Source organism: Macaca fascicularis, chromosome 10 (assembly GCF_037993035.2).
Source record: "Macaca fascicularis isolate 582-1 chromosome 10, T2T-MFA8v1.1".
Lineage (NCBI taxonomy): Eukaryota > Metazoa > Chordata > Mammalia > Primates > Cercopithecidae > Macaca > Macaca fascicularis.
The window spans coordinates 62,761,353-62,780,333 of record NC_088384.1 but is presented as its reverse complement, the minus strand read 5'-3'; the positions used below and the strand labels follow the sequence as shown (position 1 = coordinate 62,780,333).

Sequence of the window (18,981 nt, the reverse complement as noted above, 5' to 3'; positions counted from 1 at the left end):
ATATAAGTCAATAATAAGTCAATAGATTCCATTTTACACGGAATCATGTAAAATGTTCAGTTGAAACTAGAGGAGGCTGAAAAAGGGGAAAAACAAAAAACAAACAAACAAAAAAAAACAGAACAAATGCAACAACCATACAAAGATGGCAGCCATTAATCTGACTCTATTATCAGTTATATATGACAGTTAAAAGACAGATTGTCAAACTGGAGTTTTAAAAATGAGACCCAACTGGCAGGGTGCGGTGGTTCACACCTGTAATCCCAGCACTTTGGGAGGCCGAGGCAGGCGGATCACGAAGTCAGGAGATCAAGACCATCCTGGCGAACGCGGTAAAATCTCGTCTCTACTAAAAATGCAAAAAAAAATAGCTGTGTGTAGTGGTGGGCGCCTGTAGTCCCAGCTACTCGGGAGGCTGAGGCAGGAGAATGGCGTGAACCCGGGAGGCGGAGCTTGCAGTGAGCCGAGATCCCACCACTGCATTCCAGCCTGGGTGACAGAGCGAGACTCCGTCTCGAAAAAGAAAGAGACCCAACTGAATGCTGTTTATAAGAAACCTACTTTAAATATAAAGATACAGATGTATTAAAATTAAGGAATGGGGCCGGGCGCGGTGGCTCAAGCCTGTAATCCCAGCACTTTGGGAGGCCGAGACGGGCAGATCACGAGGTCAGGAGATCAAGACCATCCTGGCTAACACGGTGAAACCCCGTCTCCACTAAAAAAAAATACAAAAACCTAGCCGGACGAGGTGGGGGCACCTGTAGTCCCAGCTACTCGGGAGGCTGAAGCAGGAGAATGGCATAAACCCGGGAGGCAGAGCTTGCAGTGAGCTGAGATCCGGCCACTGCACTCCAGCCTGGGCAACAGAGCGAGACTCCGTCTCAAAAAAAAAAAAAATTAAGGAATGGAAAAAGATGTACTATGCTAACACTAATCAAAATAAAGCTGAAGTGGCTATATTAATTTCAGACAAAGCTAACTTCAGAACAACAAAGATCATCATAGATAAAGAGGCTCATTGGATATGATGAAAGGTTCAAGTATCCAAGAAGATACAGTCCTAAACATGTGTGCTCCTAACCACAGAGAGTCAAAATATGAGAGGCAAAAACTGATAGAAATGGAAGAAGAAGATACAATGGTAGTTAGAGATTTTCATGCCTATTTGTCAGTAATTGACAGATCAAGCAAAGAGAAAATTAGTGAAGATATAAATCATAAACGATGATCTGAATAACACTATCAATCTACTTGACCTTATTAACATTAAAAGAAAATTTCATTCAACAACAGCGTAATATACATTCTTCTCAGGGGCACATGAAGTGGTCACAATATAGGCCATATTCTGGGTCACAAAACAATCCTCAAAAGATTGAAAACTGTAGAAAAAATAAAAAGTATGTGACAGACAACAAAATAATTAAGATAGAACTAAATAACAGAAAGATACAGGTTATTTCTCAAATATTTGGAACTTAGAAAAAAACCCTTCTCAATAACGCATGGTCAAAGAATAAATCTCAAGGAAAACTTAAGAATATTTCAACTAAGTGTACATGGAAATATAATTTAAAATTTGGGAGATGTAGTTAAAGCAATGATTAAAGGGAAATGTATAGCATTAAATGCATATCTTAGAAAAAATGAAAGATTTAATATCTATAAACTTCTATCTTAGGGCACTAGAGAAATAACAAATTAAACAAAAGGAAGGAAATAACTACAATTAGAGAAGAAATGAATAACATTATAAACGGGAAAAATGTAGAGAAAATAACAAAACCAAGTGTCAGTTCTTTGAAAAGAAAACATAAAATTTGAAGAGATCAACACAATTAAACCTCTAGCCAGGCTAACCAGGAGATAAAGACAACACAAATTATCAACCTCAGGAATGAAAAAGGGCCATCACTCCTGATGCCTGGGACATTGAAAGGAGAATAAGAGAATGCTGTGAACAACTCTGTACCTGTAAATCCAGTAACTTAGATGAAAGTGACCAGTCCCTTGAAAATACAAATGACAAAGCTCACTTGCGGAGCAAGGGATAACCTGATTGCTCTACCGCAGTGAAAGCAATGGTTCTCAGTCTTATCTACCTATGGAATCTGGAAAACTTGAAGGACCGTTGATGCCTGGGCCCTTCTGCTGGTGAATTTTATGTGATTAGTCTGGGGTGAGGCCTGGGTGCTCTGGTTTTGAGAACTCCTCCCCTGATTCTGATGACCTACCAAAAGGATCATGCTGCAGTCTCCGCATTCGGATGTCCTTTGAACAAAAGGATATTTTTCCTACACTTCAGAAAACATTCTCCATAGTGCCTCTTTCAAAGGCTAAAAGACATGAAGCCTTCCCCAGTTCCCGGGACTGGAACTGGCACTGGTTTGATTCCCAGTCTCAGAAATGCCCATCAATCAATTCTCAGCAACAACAAAATGCTTTGCTACCGAACTAAAAGGGAACGCTCTTCTGAGCTTGTTTGACGACAGGGTCCCACTGTCAAGTGGAGAACAAGGCTGGGGGAACCCTAAGAATAAGCCCCCCTCTTCAGCACTTCTTAGCGCTGCCCTGGAGCAGGGTCGCCTCTGGAGGTTGGAGAATCAAGTGCTCAGTCACTCTGTGGAGATCCTCGGGCCGGAGAGCAGCGTGGTGATGAAAACTTGAAGAGTAAGCTCTCTGAGCTGTGGCAGTATCTTTCCATCTTTTATTCATGTCGTTGGTGTGCAGCGTGGATGTTAAATCATTTTTGATCGTTCGTAATTAGGGCACTTAGAGGAGAGCAGGATGGTCCCCCGCTAGGACAGAGGAAGGCAGAAGCTGGCGAGCTGTCGGCAGGGCTCGCTCTCCGGGGCATCCCCAGCATGCTCAGCCCCCTACTTCCTTATGTAAAAATTATCTGGGAAAAAAAGAAAAGAATTGGCAACCACTGCTAGGAAGCAGGTCGAAAGCTTCCTGGCGCTGCCAGAGCCCGTGTCCCTTAAGTCGAGACTCTTCTGAAGCGAGTACCAGGGGAGCCCCGCGAACTTGGACATCTGCAGCAAAGCACTCCTCTGCAGTCAGCAGCTCTGACACCTTTCATTATGCAGCTCTGTGCTCCCCATCCTGCCAGCCTCTGCTTATTCATCCTCTGATGTATTTATTGGTGTGTGGACCATGGATTGAGGTGGCCTTACTAAGGGCTTCATAGCAGAGAAAATGAAAAGATTTCCAAGTGAAGAAGGTCGTTATTACTGACTGGAGGAAGGCCTGGCATGGACCCTGAGCAGAATTTCCACTTAAAGAAAGGCAGCATCAGTGCATAATGCTATACGTTTGTCCTCTAAGTGATGGACTTTGAAATTTCTTTTGTATTTTCTGCTCCCCACCCAATCAAAACACATTGAGAATGGCAGCGGGGCCAGCAGGACCCGTGGGAAGGGGAGTCTGGCTGCAGCCAAGCTGGCAGTCCCCAGGAAGCACACACCCCTGCTCCACCCTTTGCCTTCTGCCAAACACACCGCACTAGGGCTCTGTCACCATTATCCGGAGTTGCATCCTCTGCCTGCCCTTGATCCTTCCAGAACAGGAAGTGAAGGTCAGCCTTGCTTTTCAGTCTCCACGCTTTGCAGATTGGGTGGAAGGGAAGGCAAGCAAGTCTGTAGGCTTTCCAAAGCCCCCATATGGATTCTAAGATCTAGACCCTGAAAGGCAGGAAGATGATGATTTTGAGGGCATAGTGGTCTTCATGAGAAAGGCAGCCACAGCTACTCTGTATCTGTCCACGTTAGCCCCATGCAAATGGCTTTGTTTCAGGCAGAATGAATGCAGAGCTTGGACAGTGGAGATGGATGCTCAGCTGAGAGGCTGCAGATAGAACACGTGAGCCAGAAAGGTCGGCTCTGGCCTGCTACACACAAGACACGCCAAGGGCAGGCCCAGGAGCCCACACACTCCTCTGTGACAGACGTGGACATGTCGGCTCCCCGCTTATGCTGAAGTGGCCTCCCAACAGTGAGACAAGTGTGCCTCTGGGGTTCTCGGATTGGTCTTGCTACTGCCCTTGGGGAGACTTCCTCGGCAGTGTCTTAGGATGGAGGAAGGTCCTAGGTGGAAATTCTTGGGCAAGAGAATCAAAAGTGACTGCTTTGACTTCAGGGCCTTTCAAAGAGTCATGGCAATTAAATAAACAATATGCCAAAGAGAAATCAAGACAGGAAGAAGAGGAAAGGAGGGAGGCAGAGGAGGAAGGAAACTGACAGGAAGCCAAATGAGGACCACAGAGAAAGGCCCTCGCAGCCACCTGAGCCCACGCAGCAGTCAGCAGCTCTGTTGTGTCAAGACCATATAAATAAACCAAGGAAAAGAAGCCCACCACTGCCTGTGCCATGCTGTGCTGTAGGAACACGGAGAATTGGGGCCCTTCCACATGTTTATACACCACTGAGGCTTCAAAGCTGAAAGTGATTTACAAAGCTAGCCATGGTTTACTGCCAGCAAGGAGAAGTAAATGTAATGCAGGTTTTGTGAAATCATTTTACAGCACCATTGCCAGGGAGGGTGGACCAGAGTGAGCAGCCCAGGCAGCTTCCAGAACTGAGATAGTATCAGCTGCCGAGATAACTGCTTGAAGACAGGCAAGTGGTCGTCTGTCTCTGCCTCCTGCTGCCAAGTGGCCTTTCTCCTGCCACTCAAGATATTCTATACTTTGAGGTCATGCACAAGTGCCTGGAGTCAGGAGCCGAGTCCAAGCCCAACCCTGCAAGGACCACATGCGTGACTGCACAGGAGATGCATCATCTATAAAGTGAGAGATTCTGCTGGTGCTGGTGAAGAATGCCAGAACTCGATGATAAAAAGACAAAGACCTGAATAGTTAATTCACAAAGCAGATATGCAAAAATCAAGAAGCACAGAGATGGTGCCCATGATCTTGTATCATCAGAGGAGTGCAAACGGAAACCTCATGAGCTGCCTCTGCACACACCCACCGGCGTGGTCCATATCCAACGTGCTGAGACCCCTGGGGATTGGCTGGGACCTAGAGGACTGGGACACTCACCCACTGCTGGTGTGAGGGTAAAATGCTCCAGACACCGTGGAAATGATCTGAAGTTTCCTTAGAAACATAAACACATGTATCTCCCTTATTCCCACCTAGATATTTTCCCAAGAGAAACGAACTCAGAAATGTCCACAAAAAGAGATATACAGGATTGTTCATGATACTTTATTCATCAGGGCCCCAAACTGAAAACAACCCAGGGGAGCAGAGAAACAGCCAGAGTCTATCTCAAGGGTCCTTTGAATCCAGGATGGTTCACCGGGCAGCTCCATGTGGTGGGGCGGGCCTGAGTCCCTCTGTTTCAAAGGCAGCAGAATCCCTTACATGGTTGCAGCGACATCCACACTCCTGAGGTCCTGGGTCCTGGGAGCCCTCGTGCTGCATCCTCAGGACTCGTCAGACCTTGGTCCACTGTCACCCGGCTGCCCTTGGGCTGCCGCTGCTGGGAACCCTGCCTCTCTGCCATTGCCACTCTACAAGAACCCCGAGTTATAGAATGTCCCGTCCAGAGGGAAGGTGACACTGAAGTAGTCAGTGGTGAGATTAATACCGAACAAAGAGAAGTGAAGGCAAATGCCTTCGGAGCAATAAAGAACACTCTAAAGAGAGGAGGACAGCAGGATCACGTGATGATTTGGGTCTGGAAGATGAGCTGGCTTGACTGCTGATGGGAAGTGAGGGAGAAGGTATTTAACTGAGGTGGTCATAGATGCCCTTGGATTGTCCACAGGGCGTGTTGTTATGGAGGGCAATGACAGGAAATCAACACTGCCTCAAAAGTCCCAGCTGGGGAGCCTCTACTTTGTGACGTACAAGGGAAACCATGGAAATCAAGGAAGAGGCTGTGGCCTAGAAGGCTTCAAAGTGAAGTCTGAGGAAATTAGAGAACAGGCTCATAGAATGTCCTGGGAGCTGTGGGCCCAGACAAGGTTGGAAACTGTGGCCTGGCATCTTCCCTGCCCAGCTGTAGAAGTAGGAGATGAAATGGTGGCTCCTGCGGCGGGCATCACCGTGCATGAGGGTGAGCTCCGGGGCAGGTGGAGGCAGCAGAGGCCTCTGAGGACTGCGGAAGGGCCTCGTCAGCCACCACATCCCCACCTGCGGGCGCGACAGCCTCATCATCTCCTCCAGAAAGCAATACTCTCAGCCACACATCAGAAACTGTCAGCCTCAAATTCAACATTCCTCATTCTTGAACCAATTTATCAAAACTTTTATTTTCACAAAAAGGTGATATTTTTGTATTTGGGATCAGGAGGACCTTTGTAGTTTATTAGGGGTACACTGGGAAGGACTTCTGGAGCAGAGCTTTTATCACATAAAATCTGCTGAGGCATCTGAGCATTGAGGAATCTCTCCTGGAAACCAACAGATCGGAAAAATTTCAAAAATTCCTCCTGCTGAGAGCACCCTTCTTGGTATGTGTGTGTGTATCTAATAAGTATATACACTTATATGCAGAACCATATCCTGTGAAACTAGCTTTATTTTCAAAGAGTTGCAATAAAATAAGTTTCTGTGGCTAGTTCTATACTCTACTATCACCTAGCTTTGTTTTAAATAGTAGATTTGCAGTGTTGGTGACTTTTGAAACCAAGGATCCAACATTTTGATAAGAGCTTAGATTGCTTATAGTTACATCAACCAAGACTCAAAAATGTGAGCAAAGCATCACTGCTGTCCAGTTACGCATGTCCCTGTAGCCTCATCCTCTGCTCCTGTCTTCAGAGGGTGGCACAGACTAGACCAGAACTAGATTCATTCATCTCCCAGATGTCTTTCTGTGTAAGTGGGGGCTGTGGGCCAAGGCGGTGGCAGGGGAGGGCAAGGAGGAATTTGGAAGTCAGCCTATCTGAGACCTTTCCAGTTCTGTGAATTCCCTGCTGCTTAGATTTCACACCTAATTCTTATTTTATTTTTATTTTGTATTTTATTTTATTTTATTTGAAACAGAGTTTCACTCTGTTGCACAGGCTGGAGTGCAGTGGTGCGATCATGGCTCACTTCAAACTCTGCCTCTCAGGTTCAAGTGATTCTCGCGCCTCAGCCTCCTAAGTAGCTGGGATTACAGGTGTGTGCCACCACGCCTGGCTAAATTTTGTATTTTTAGTAGAGACGGGGTTTCACCATGTTGGCCAGGCTGGTCTCAAACTCCTGACCTTAGGTGATCAGCCCGTCTTGGCCTCCCAAAGTGCTGGGATTACAAGCGTGAGCCACCACACCTGGCCAGATCTCACATATAATAATAACACCAGTGAAAATAAGCAGGCTGCCTCATTTCAATGAGATTTTTTCAAAACTCCTGGTCCCAGGACCACAGGGCTCCCTTTTCTTGTTCTTTGTCAGGAGTCCAGGTAACAAGATGATAACATGGCCCTGCTGCCATGAGCAGGGAAACAGCAGGAAGCCTTGCTTCCCTTCAGGTATTTAATGCCAGCTGGAGGGACAAAGAGACCTGTAAACAATTGTGGCTTTGCAAGGAAACAAGGGAAAGTCATAGGGGCTTCCAGACACAGGGATGACAAGCTGTTCTCCTCCCTTCTGGAATAAATTTGCAAGAAGCCAAAACAGAACTTGAAATGAACTTATTTTATGAAGGCCCTGGAGGGATACTGCCATGGATTATGTGAAGTTTTGTTTTGTTTTGTTTTGTTTTGTTTCAGTCAATAAAGTTACCACAGGCTTTCATATCCCAGAATAACCTTTCCCATAGTTTCCAGTGGTTCTTTGTGCTCCATTCTGTACCTCCTTCCCTGAGGAAAATCAGAGGCGATGGGCAGATCGTGTCGAATCTGAATATGATGTGCTTGCTGCGGCAAGCTTACTGCCATGCTCAACACTGAGTGAGGAGGCTTGCCTGGAAACTGTCCCACTGGTCAGAGTGCCTCCAGACCCAGAATGGCCTGGCCCGGATCATTCAGGCTCATGTTACTGTCTTGAGTACAGACGTAGGATCTGAGCCCTCATTGGTTGCAGGGCCACACTGCCCACCGCTCTGGCACGTGCCTTCCTCCCCGACACCACCCAGCTGGAAGGCCCACAGTGGAGTGTGTGACGCCCCTGATACGCCCCTCCTGGTTTATACGTGCCTGGCAGAGTCCCAGCACCCAGCACAGGAGCGGGTGCAGGGGAAGCTCAGAAATAAACACAGATCAATATGAACGGTAACGTTCACGGAGGAGAATGCTCCAAAGAACCCCTCTAAGTTGGCCCCCTTGATTCTAGTTGATCACCCTGGAAGGAATGACAGCATTCAATTCTTCCATCCTTTTCTCTAGTTCTCAAGGGCTGGTTCCCTAGACCAGCGGCATGAGGGTCATCTGGGAACATTTTAAGATCGTGAACTCCCCTCAGCTCCCCAGAGCTGCTGGCTCAGAAGCTCTGGGGGCGGGGCTAGCAGTCTGGGTGTGAATGCCCCTCTGAAGTTGCTGTGGAGACTCCTGGGCTAGCACATGCTGAAATCAGCCTGTCCTGATGTTCCTCTTGGTTAGGAACCCCAGCACCTAGAGGAGGCCATGGTTCAGGGTTGTTGGGGTGTGGGCACAGCACAGGACACCCTCACCAGTCGCTCTCACCTTTTCACTCCTGCCCTCCCAGGTCACCTGCATCCGCCAAACTCCACCTGGGTTCCCTTCATTATCAGTGGAACACATAGGCACACGTCTGGATTTGTTCATTCGTTGTCTTTTCAAATATAGTGTACTCAATGTGGAAAACAGAAGGAGGAGGAAGAGAATGGAGAAAGAAAGCATAAAAAATGAACCTCTCCTCCATGCCCCTTTCTCAAAGCCACCCCTCCAGGGGGACCCCGTCTTTCTGTGCCTTTATCAATGTGTGTGTGGCCAGTTTTGATTTACACATAGAAAAGCATCAAAGTGCATTGCAGCTTGCTTTTTCACATAATGTAAATACTTCTGATATCTGCATATAAACACCAGCATTGACATTTTTAATGATTCTGTAGCATTTTGATGTAGGAATTGCAATAATTTCATTACAGGAATGTTTTCCCTAAAAATGGACATGTCAATTGTTTTCAGCTTCTCCTTTTGCAAGTATAGAATATCCACAAATGAAATTCCAGCAAGTCAAAGGTTATTCACATGTAAATGTAGCTACATACTGTAACTTCCCCTCCAGAAGTCTGTACCAGTTTTCATTCCCATTAACAAAATGCGAATGCCTGTCTTTCCCACCTGGGCTCAGTGTTCCATTTTCAACAATCTGGTAGATAAAAGATACTGTCAGTTTCAGTTTGTATGTCATTGGTTACTATAATGCTGAACATCTTTATGTGTGTTATTTTTTTCCTGTTTTTATTATTTCCTGTATAAATTTCTAGTTCTACATTTACCATTTTGCATTGGGCTTTCACATTTTATTAATTTGTAGACCTTATTTTTCTGACACAGTTTTTACACTGCTGTTTGTGAGCTTTATTGCAAACATGTCCTCCTGCCAGACTTGGCTGTCAGTGGTGCCATTTGTTGTAGAAAGGAGTCCTGGAGTACCTTCAGTGGTTGCTGGGGGGAAGCTTCCAGGGCACTACAGTCCAGTTCTTTACAGCTGCTGAGCATTGGTCTTGTGGCGTCTCACGGTGACTCAGCAGAAGACAGAGCCTGTGCTGGTGTCTCCCAGGCACCATCGGATCCTGCAGCTCCCACGCGGCAGTCCCAGGAGCAGCCTGGCTGTGTGACTTAGCAGCTTTCCTCCCCTGTTCTGAGGGGGCGCAGCTGGGGACAGCACGGGCTTCTGCCCACTCCTCACCCCGCCAGCGGGAAGCCTCCAAGACTTGGGAAGGAAAGGCAGTGAAGACCTCACTTGTCTCCTGCTGGGCCGTGGGCCAGGGTGCTGGCTTCACCGTGGTGACTCATGAACACACGAAGAATTGGGTGTGCAGAGGAGGAGAAATCGTGCAGTGAAGAGCCCCATCGTCCTGTCACAAAATCCACTGCTCACCTTTTATTTCTACACCTATCTCCTCGTGCTTCACAGAGCCTCTGACCAAGGCAGCTTCCTCTTATCATTCGCAGATTTTATAACTTTCTGCCTTTCTGAACAGGCTCTTCATTCCTGGTCATCTTGCATAATTTCCCACCCGTGATTCTAAAGAAGAGAAGCTGTCGCTATGATAAAAGCTCTGCAGATTCAGGGACATTGCGCCTTATCCTGGTGGACACCAAGGGTCTCTGTGCTGGTTGGGTCTTGCCCCCAGTTCTCATCTTTCTTATTAAATACTTAAGTTTCTAAACTGGAGACTTTTCTTGATGAGGAGGCCAACTAAAGGAGTACCTTTTCATAACCTTTTTTTTATTATTACATTCACATCACAAAACACATAGTTTTACAGCAGCGCAGTTATTCACACATGCCTCTTGTTTTTCAGAGCACCGTGTTCTCCCCCTCTGTGTTGAGGGTGGATCTCACAGCCACACAGGTAACCTACGTTAACCACCTCGACTGCCCTTCCAGGTTCCTCCACACTCAGCCATTTGTATATGCACACACATCTAGCACCCCGTCACCAAGCCACCTACCACTGTGGGGACCCTCTCACTGGTTTATTCTCATGAAATTAAACACGTTTTCTGTATCTCAGTGTTTTCACTGACAATACTTTCCAATATTCTGGAATTTTGTAGTTATTGTCTTTAGCACTCATGAAATACCTGCATAACGATGACTGTCGTTGACGCAGCTGTCTTTCCAACACTGCTTGTTCACTGTTGTCTGGGCTTTGGGGAGTTCTATGAACAATGTTCTAATCAAATGTAGTTTTTGGTGAAAGTTTATATCCATATTTGCTGGTATATAAGACTGGGCTGCAAATAGGATACTTCAGTTTTCATGAGAAAGCTTAACTTCTTTTCATCATACATCAGTTGGAAGTGATTTTCATCTATTATTGAAGCTGTGTCGTTGTTTGGGGTAAATACCCGAGGTTCATTGTCTCATGCCAAGGGAATCCAGGAAATAGACACACAAGCAGTATGTTTAAGAGTGGAGGTTTAATAGGCAAAAGAAAGAGAAAAGAGAATAGCTCTGTCTCCTGCAGAGAGAGAGGGGCTCCTGAGTGGGTCTTCTGGTCCGTGGCAGAGTACATGGGGTTTTATAGACTGGCTTGAGGAAGTGGTGTCTGATTTACATAGGGCCCAAAGATTGGTCAGACCAGATGTGCCATTTACATAGCACACGAAGAAGCTGGACACCTCTCCCTAATGTTCTATTATGCAGATGGCGTCTCTACCTGGCCAGTGCCCTGTTGTCTGCTCCTTGCTGTGCACGTGGTTGACAAGGAAAGGAGATGATGGAGTGCCATGTTGAACCTGCCTGGCTGCCAGGTAGCCTTTTCCTGTTGGCACAGCTGCTGGCATTCACTCGTGCAAACTTCCAGCTTATCTATGCCTGCAGCTCAATTTTACAGGCTGCTGTTTGTTAGAAAAGAAGTGATTTGGGGGCTGCTTTTCATTAAAAGGAAAACCTTACCAAGGACTCTCTTACCCTCACTATCTGCCTAAAGAATTTCTTTTTAACTGCTATATCATTATTATAAGATAAAATCTATATTGATCATGTAAACAAACCTAGGTTCTACCTGGGGTGCAGTAGGAAATCACAAGTTGCAATTGAGGCCTTGCAGACCATCCAAGGGGCGAGAATTTTCCCCTGCACATGGGAAGTCACTGCTTGGCCCTTTCCCTGTAGGGGATCCTGCAAGGCAGTTCCCTGCAGCCACAGGCAGGGCCCGGGGAGGGCGGGCTGCTGTATCCTCAGCAGCCTGCCCTCCCGGCAGCTGAGGAGGGGACACTGGCTAGGAAGAGGGGTCTTGGTACAGCTCATACAGAATCCCACATGGAGCTACATGCAGCATAGATGCCAATTACATAGTGAACAGACAAGTGAACGATGAACAAGAAACCCAACACTCTGTGGTGTGTCTCATGTGGTAATTACAAGCCACGTGGTAATTTACGATTCCTTCCCTTCAGAGCAACATTTTTCTCAAGTCCCTTCTGCATCCCCTCCCTCCACTCTAACAGCCTCTTCCCTGTGAAAAGCAGTGGCATAGGAGAGACAAAAGGAATAGGCCCATAAAGACAACCCTCTCATTCAGAGACGTCAGCCCTCAGAGGTCCCACCTGGCCATCGGATCTTATTCATGAAGCCTCTTGCTAACCTAGAAAACTCCAGCAAAATGTGGGCTCTCCAGACTTCTGCCACAGAGAAGACCCTTTTAAAATGCTGATATTCCTAGATGTGATACAGAGCAAGTCACTAAAGTCCTAAATTCAAATCAAGGAAAGAAGGGGGCAGGTGATGCCAGAAACAGAACAGGCAAAGAGCAGAGCAGGTGCTCTGCCAGCAGGCACCGGTCAAAGGTCCAGCAGCAAAAGGTGTATAGGTGTCACCAAGAGCCGCAGGCACCACAGCAGGGTAAAGGCAGTGGACTGCACCCACCTAGCTGGCTGGTGTAGACCACCCTGGCTCCCTTTGAGGCTCCCCAGCCCCAGAACACCCCTCAACTACCTGTAGACTCCTCTGTGTAGTTGAGACTTCTTGGAAGAAATCCAGGACTATCCTAGAAGCACCTTAGAAACTGCTGTGACCTGGAGGGGTTAAATGCCTGACCGAGACCACAGCTAGTTAATGGCCAAGCTGGCACTAACATCTGGTCATCCAGGGTCCAAGAGAGTGTTCCTTCCAAATATTGCATCACTTAGCCTCACGCAGTCCTAAAAAGTGGAGGTGAGTGAGTCGCCCAAGCAAAGCAGGTACTGGTCACCTCTCACTCACAGAGGAAAAGCAGCCAGCACAAAGCTGCACAGTCAACTCCTACCAAAGCTGGGCACCCCAGTGACAGTGCAGGGCTGAGAAGGACAGAAAAACTAAGACGGATGCTGCAGGTGCAAAATTAGATTTTTGAAAGAAGAGACTATAACTGACAAGTTTGCATATATATTAAGAACAGCAATATGGTGGCAGGTAAAAATAGAAATTGTTTTATTTATTATTTATTTAGAGACTCTGTCTCTAGAGGGTCTCACTCTGTCACCCAGGCTGGACGGCAGCGGCACCATCAGGACTAACTGCGTCCTCCACCTCCTGAGCTCAAGCGATCCCCCCATCCCAGCCCCTTCCCGAGCAGCTGGAACTACAAGCATGTACCACCATGCCCGGTGAAATTTTCTATTTTTAAAATAGAGACAGGGTTTCACAACATTGCCTAGGCTGGTCTCAAACTCTTGGACTCAAGCAATCCCCCCACTTTGACCTCCCAAAGAACTGGGATTACATAAACCACCACACTCAGCCTGGAATTTGTATGTTTTTAAATGTGTCACTGGATGAATATCTGTGAATGTGATTGCTACTGAAAACAAAAGAGAATGGCCATTGTCATGATAAATGGCATATTAAATGTGGAAGCAGAAGCTCGGGCTCTGATTTGAAAGTCTGTGCATGACACAGCTTGGGCATGTGACGGCGTCTAATTCCAGGCTCAGAGAGTGAGCACGCTGCACTGTTTAAGAAATAAACACAGGGGCAGCCCAGGGGTGCCAAAGGTCATAGGCCTGGCATGCAGGACTTGTGGTGAGATGGCAGCCTGGACTGGAAGGCAGCATGCTTGGCCTCCCTGCCAGCATGGTGGGTGCAGCTGACATCAGCAGCAGGTGACAGACATGGGGGCCCAGGAAGCAGAGCTGAGGAGGTGCTGTCCTTACGACAAGACCCACAAAGGCCACACACATTATTATAATACAAAGCACTGTGTGCAGCCTAAAATGTGGAGACTGGAGGGGTGCACACAGAGGGCATGAAATGCACCCAGGGTGAGGTAAGACGCAGGCAGGGAGAACGTGACAGGCTCAGGGGAGGGTTGTCAGATGGCCAATAGGGGAAGCACATCTCAACAAGGCATGAACCAGATGCATGTGCCCACTGGCTCCAGTGCTACTGGGGGCTTCGTATGTGACAGTGATGATGAAGGTTTATCAGCCTGCAGAGACAGCAGTCCCTGCCACTGCAGATCAGAGCCCAGTGAGGACAGTAGGGTAAGGCATGTTCCCCACACAGGAAGGCTTTGACAGCAGCGCCCCAGAATTCTAAAAGGCATCTCAGCATCTCTGGGGCTGGGAGACAGCCTGCTGTCCCTGCCCTTCAGCTCCCTAGTCTGAGTGACGGGAACACTTCCACCACCCTAGCTGTTCACACTTGGAGGAATAAATTGAGTTGTCAGCGTGATGCTGACCAGGACAGAATGGCATCCTGCCGTATCAGTATGTTTTGCTTGTTGTTGTTGTTGTTGTTGTTAACATTAACACAATGGAAATTTTGGACATTGTGATAAACTATGAAAAAACAGAAGAAATCACACTGACGAGTTTAGCCTGTTTCTTTCTGGCCCTGTTTTCTAAACATTGTTCTCTATATAGGTAAGATTAAATTTTAAAGTCTGCCTTTTTGTAATCAATACCGTGAGCATTTTCCATGTAATTAGCACTGTCTCATAAGCATAATTGTCTGTGAGTACCAGATATCTCATCATGTGGATACAACATGATTATTTAACTATTCACAAATACATTTTAAGGCATTTAGATTGCTCCCCAAATTTTCATTCTAATAAACAACACTACATGTTTTTTTTTTTTTTTTTCAGTTTTTTGCTTAAATCTTTATTCTTGTTTCTTAAGAAATAGGCTTTCCTGGCCAGGTGCAATGGCTCATGCCTGTAATCCCAGCACTTTGGAAGGCCAAGGTTGGTGGATCACTTGAGGTCAGGAGACTAGCCTGGTCAACACGGTAAAACCCCATCTCTACTGAAAATATAAAAATTAGCTGGGCGTGGTGGGGAGCGCCTGTAATACCAGCTACTCAGGAGGCTGAGGCAGGAGAATCTGGGAGGCAGAGTTTGCAGTGAGCCGAGATCATGCCACTGCTCTGCAGCCTGGGTGACAGAGTGAAACTCTGTCTCAAAAAGAAAGAAAAGAAAGAAGGAATGAAGGAAAGGAAAGGAAAGGAAGAAAGAGAGAGAGAGGAAGGAATGAAGGAAAGGAAAGGAAAGGAAGAAAGAGAGAGGAAGGAAGGAAGGAAGGAAGGAAGGAAGGAAGGAAGGAAGGAAGGAAGGAAGGAAGGAAGGAAGGAAGGAAGGAAGGAGGGAAGGAGGGAAGGAAGGAGGGAAGGAAGGAGGGAAGGAAGGAAGGAAGGAAAAGAAAGAGGGAGGGAGAAAAAAAGGAAGGAAGGAAGGAGCTTTTTTCCAAATAATTAAAGCGTTAGATTTCATGGTTATCTAGTGGCCCCAATGTGGGAAGACCTTGTAAACAAATGTGTTTTGTTTTACTGTGTAATTGCTTTTCTATGAAATTGGCTGGAAAGAGGAGATTTCAGATGAGAACAAGAGGATTAATATGTCACCCATAATACAGCAAAACTTGCAGAAGCTTGCTGGACACAAAAACACAGGAGTCCTAGGGGTGCTTCTGCAGATAGCATGGGATGGATCCACACACCCTCTAGAGGCACCAAACTAGCAACCCAATAGCATTTCACAGGCACAAAACAGCCAGCACCCACGTATCAGGGAGAGGGTGCACACGGAGGGCACATGGGCAGGTGCCTGCCAGCCTGTATGCACACAGCTGGTCACTCCACAGTGTCCACGCATTTTCGTTGCTAAAAATTGCTCTTCATCCCCAATGGGTGTTTAACAAGAAAGATCTGCCCTTCCTCTCATAGCTCTTAAAACCTTAGACCTCCTCATTAGTTCCCAGGAACTTTTGCTTGGAGAATGATATTGGTGACAGTAGTTTCTATTCATGAGCACTTACTACAATCCAAGAGTTAGAAGCTGTTACTCACTAGCTATGTGATCTTGGATAAAGTTCACCTTCCTGAACCTTAAGTCCTCATTTTTAAAGTATCGTTAATGGTTTCACATGCAGACATGTTTAGGAGAACTTATGTTGAAATACATTTTTGAAAAAGGTGATAATGGATGGATAGGTTGATGGATGGATGGATGGAGAGTTGGGTAGATACATAAATATAGCAAAATGATAATGGTACACCAAAGTGGTGAGTATATGGGTGTTGACTATAGTTTCTTTTAACTTTTCCATATCTTAACATAAAATATTGCTGAGGAAAACAGTATTGATAATGGTACCTACTAGATGGTGTTGTGCAGTGGAAGAAACGAGGTGAGGCAAGTAAAGTGTTGTCTGTATGGTGTTCGACATAAAGCTGTAAGTCAGTGTGTTATTGTTGTTACTATTTGTCACAACCAGCAAAATAGGTATTATAACTCTATTTTAGGGGAAAAAAATGAAACTAGACACTCAGATAAAAGAGTAACAGGACGTAAACTAGTTAACATTCATGCTAGACTTGAGCCGGGCCAGCCTATCCCAAAGCTGTACCCTGCCCACCTCGCCACCAGGCAGCCAAGGACGGAGCATGGGGTGTGCAGCAGGGTCTGCAGACTCACAGCTCCTGGTCTCTCACCTTGTCCCATGCCATGCCCTGATGTTTTTAAAGTCAACGTTTTATTTTAGAATAGTTTTAGGTTGACAAAAAATTTACTAAGACAGTACACAGAGTTCCCATGTATTCCTTATCTGGTTTCTCCTTTCCCTAACATCTTACGGTGTGACACATTTGTCACAATTAATCAGCCACTATTAACACATTATCAAAAACTACACTCCATGGACTATCTAGGCTCTATGGTTGAACAACAAACAAAAACAAAACACAAAAGAACCATAGTCCATAATGGATTCCTTCAGGATTTACCTAATGTCCTTTTTCTGTTCCGAGGTCCCATCCAAGAAACCATATGGCGTTTAGTAGTTATGTCTCGTTAAGGTCTTCTTGGCTGTGACAGTTTCTCAAATAAGTCTCCTTGTTTTTGATGGCCTTGGCAATTTTGCAGAGCACTGGTCAGATACATTATGAGAGGCTCCACTGTTGGGATTGGTCTGATGTCTTTACCATGATTCGACTGAGGTTATAGACTTGGGGTCACATCAGGGGCACCTGCTATCGGTGTGACTTGTTGCTGTTGATGTTAAACTTGCACCTGGTGAGAGAGCGATTCTCAGGGCCTCCACCGCAGAGTCACTCTTTCCCCCTTCCCATGCTGTCCTCTGTCATAGGAATTCACCACACAGCCCACACTTGAAGGGTAGGGGGGAAAATGCTTTATCACCTTAAGGGCGGAGCACTTGGGTAAATTTTTTGGAATTTGTCTATGTGGGAGATTTGTCTATTCTCCATTAATTCGTTCACCCATTTATTTGTGTCAGTATGGACCCTTGGATATTTATGTTATACTTTGGTTTCTAATCCAAAACTACATAATTTATTTGCTGCTTTGACCCTTGGGGAGCTCTTTCAGATTGGTTTCTGTGTCCACTTGACATCCTTTTGTTTTTTGAAGCACTTCCTTACTTTTTTGCACTGCAAGATGCTGCTTCAGGTTTATCTTGCATGTTTCCTGTCCACGTCCTAGAATCAACTATTTTCCTATGGAGCTCTGGTTCGTTCATTAAAGAATGATGTTTGAAACCAAGATCTGGGCACTGGGTGTGCTTGTGGCTTCTGGGGTGTCGTTGAATCTAGGCTATCTCAGTGACAAAGCTAGGAAATAAATGTGTGTATCCTCATGCCATTACTATTAGGTTAGTTGCATTTTAATGGCAAAACTGCAATTACTTTTGTACCAATCTAATTAGTTCTATATGTAGAGTGTTTCTACTTGTTTAAATATGTAGAAATATTTATATATGTATAATTATTTATGTGTGTGTATATAGATATGTATCTCCATCTGTATCTGTATTAAGCTAAATGTGAGTTCATACTGATGCCTCCAACTCCAACTCATTGTCACACATCACTGCAGCCTTCTTCCCTTACTTCTCTGTACCCTCCTACTCCAACAGTGAGAAACCCGGCTCCAACCATCCACTATCCACTTACTTAATTGTTCATTTCCAGTCTATGTGTATAGCGTCAGATTTGTCAACCTGTATCTTCATGGGAAGTAACTTTATCAGCTAGAGTGCCTTGCTTATGTGCAGTTCTTTCTGCCTTTAGTCCTATAGTCTCAATTTCAGAGTTACTTCAGTCAACACCCACCTCACCCCCTTCAATGAGGTTGTTGCATAAATTTGTAATACAGTTAGATTCATCCATCATAATCTGCATTCCTTCCTGGCATCCCCTGACTTCCTAATCAATTTTTTAATTTGAATACAATAAGGTTTTCATCTTTGTGTTGTAAAGTCCTGTGGGTTTTGACAAATGCACAGTGCCACATATTTACCATGACAGTGTCATACAGAATAGTTTCAGACATGCTCTAAGAAGAAACACAGCTTTGTGGAAAGAGCCTTTAAATATGTGATTTCCAACCCACTTATGTGATGCTGACTTCTCCCTCTTGCCCCACAACTCGGCCCCAGATTTCTCAATAGAAAAACAGGCACATCATCAAAAAGAGAAAACTGAGCCCTAGCAATAATTAGCTTGCAGCTTCATATATTTTGAAATGCAAGAAGTAGACTTTCTATGTCAAAGAAGAAAAAGTGAATCATGTAGACTAGCTAACGCAAACACCCACACCTTATTCCCAGGGAAGGAGGAAAATCAATGGATTCCAGGATACGACAGCTTCCAAACACACTTCGATTTATTGATTGTGAGCCTGATGATGAGCAAATTGGTCTGCTCTACTGAATCTCCACGTGCTCATCCATGGAGCAAGGCTACTGTTAATCTTCAGCCCTCTGTTGCTCACATAGATGATGAGGCAGAGGCTAATTAAAATGACAGTTAAAACGTTTTGTTCACTGTGGCAAATTTTACCTCCCAAAGATGGCCACAGCATTCCCAGCACACATGCTCTTCTGCAATGTGGCCTTGCC

The 18,981-nt window shown here is 45.7% G+C and overlaps 1 protein-coding gene across 19 annotated transcripts in view; it reads left to right on the top strand.

The window, feature by feature from the left end:
- The window catches only part of SYNDIG1 (synapse differentiation inducing 1), a 214,889-nt gene that overhangs the window by 152,916 nt on the left and 42,992 nt on the right, over nucleotides 1–18,981 (top strand). The window contains exon 4 of one of the 19 annotated variants that reach the window (XM_065522687.1): nucleotides 11,285–11,389. The exons of the other annotated variants lie outside the window; for them this stretch is intronic. Within the exon in view, the coding sequence (XP_065378759.1) occupies nucleotides 11,285–11,374 (90 nt within the window). The 3' untranslated portion in view covers nucleotides 11,375–11,389. Of the gene's footprint in view, nucleotides 1–11,284; nucleotides 11,390–18,981 lie in introns of those variants that run through there. 19 annotated transcript variants of the gene reach the window in all.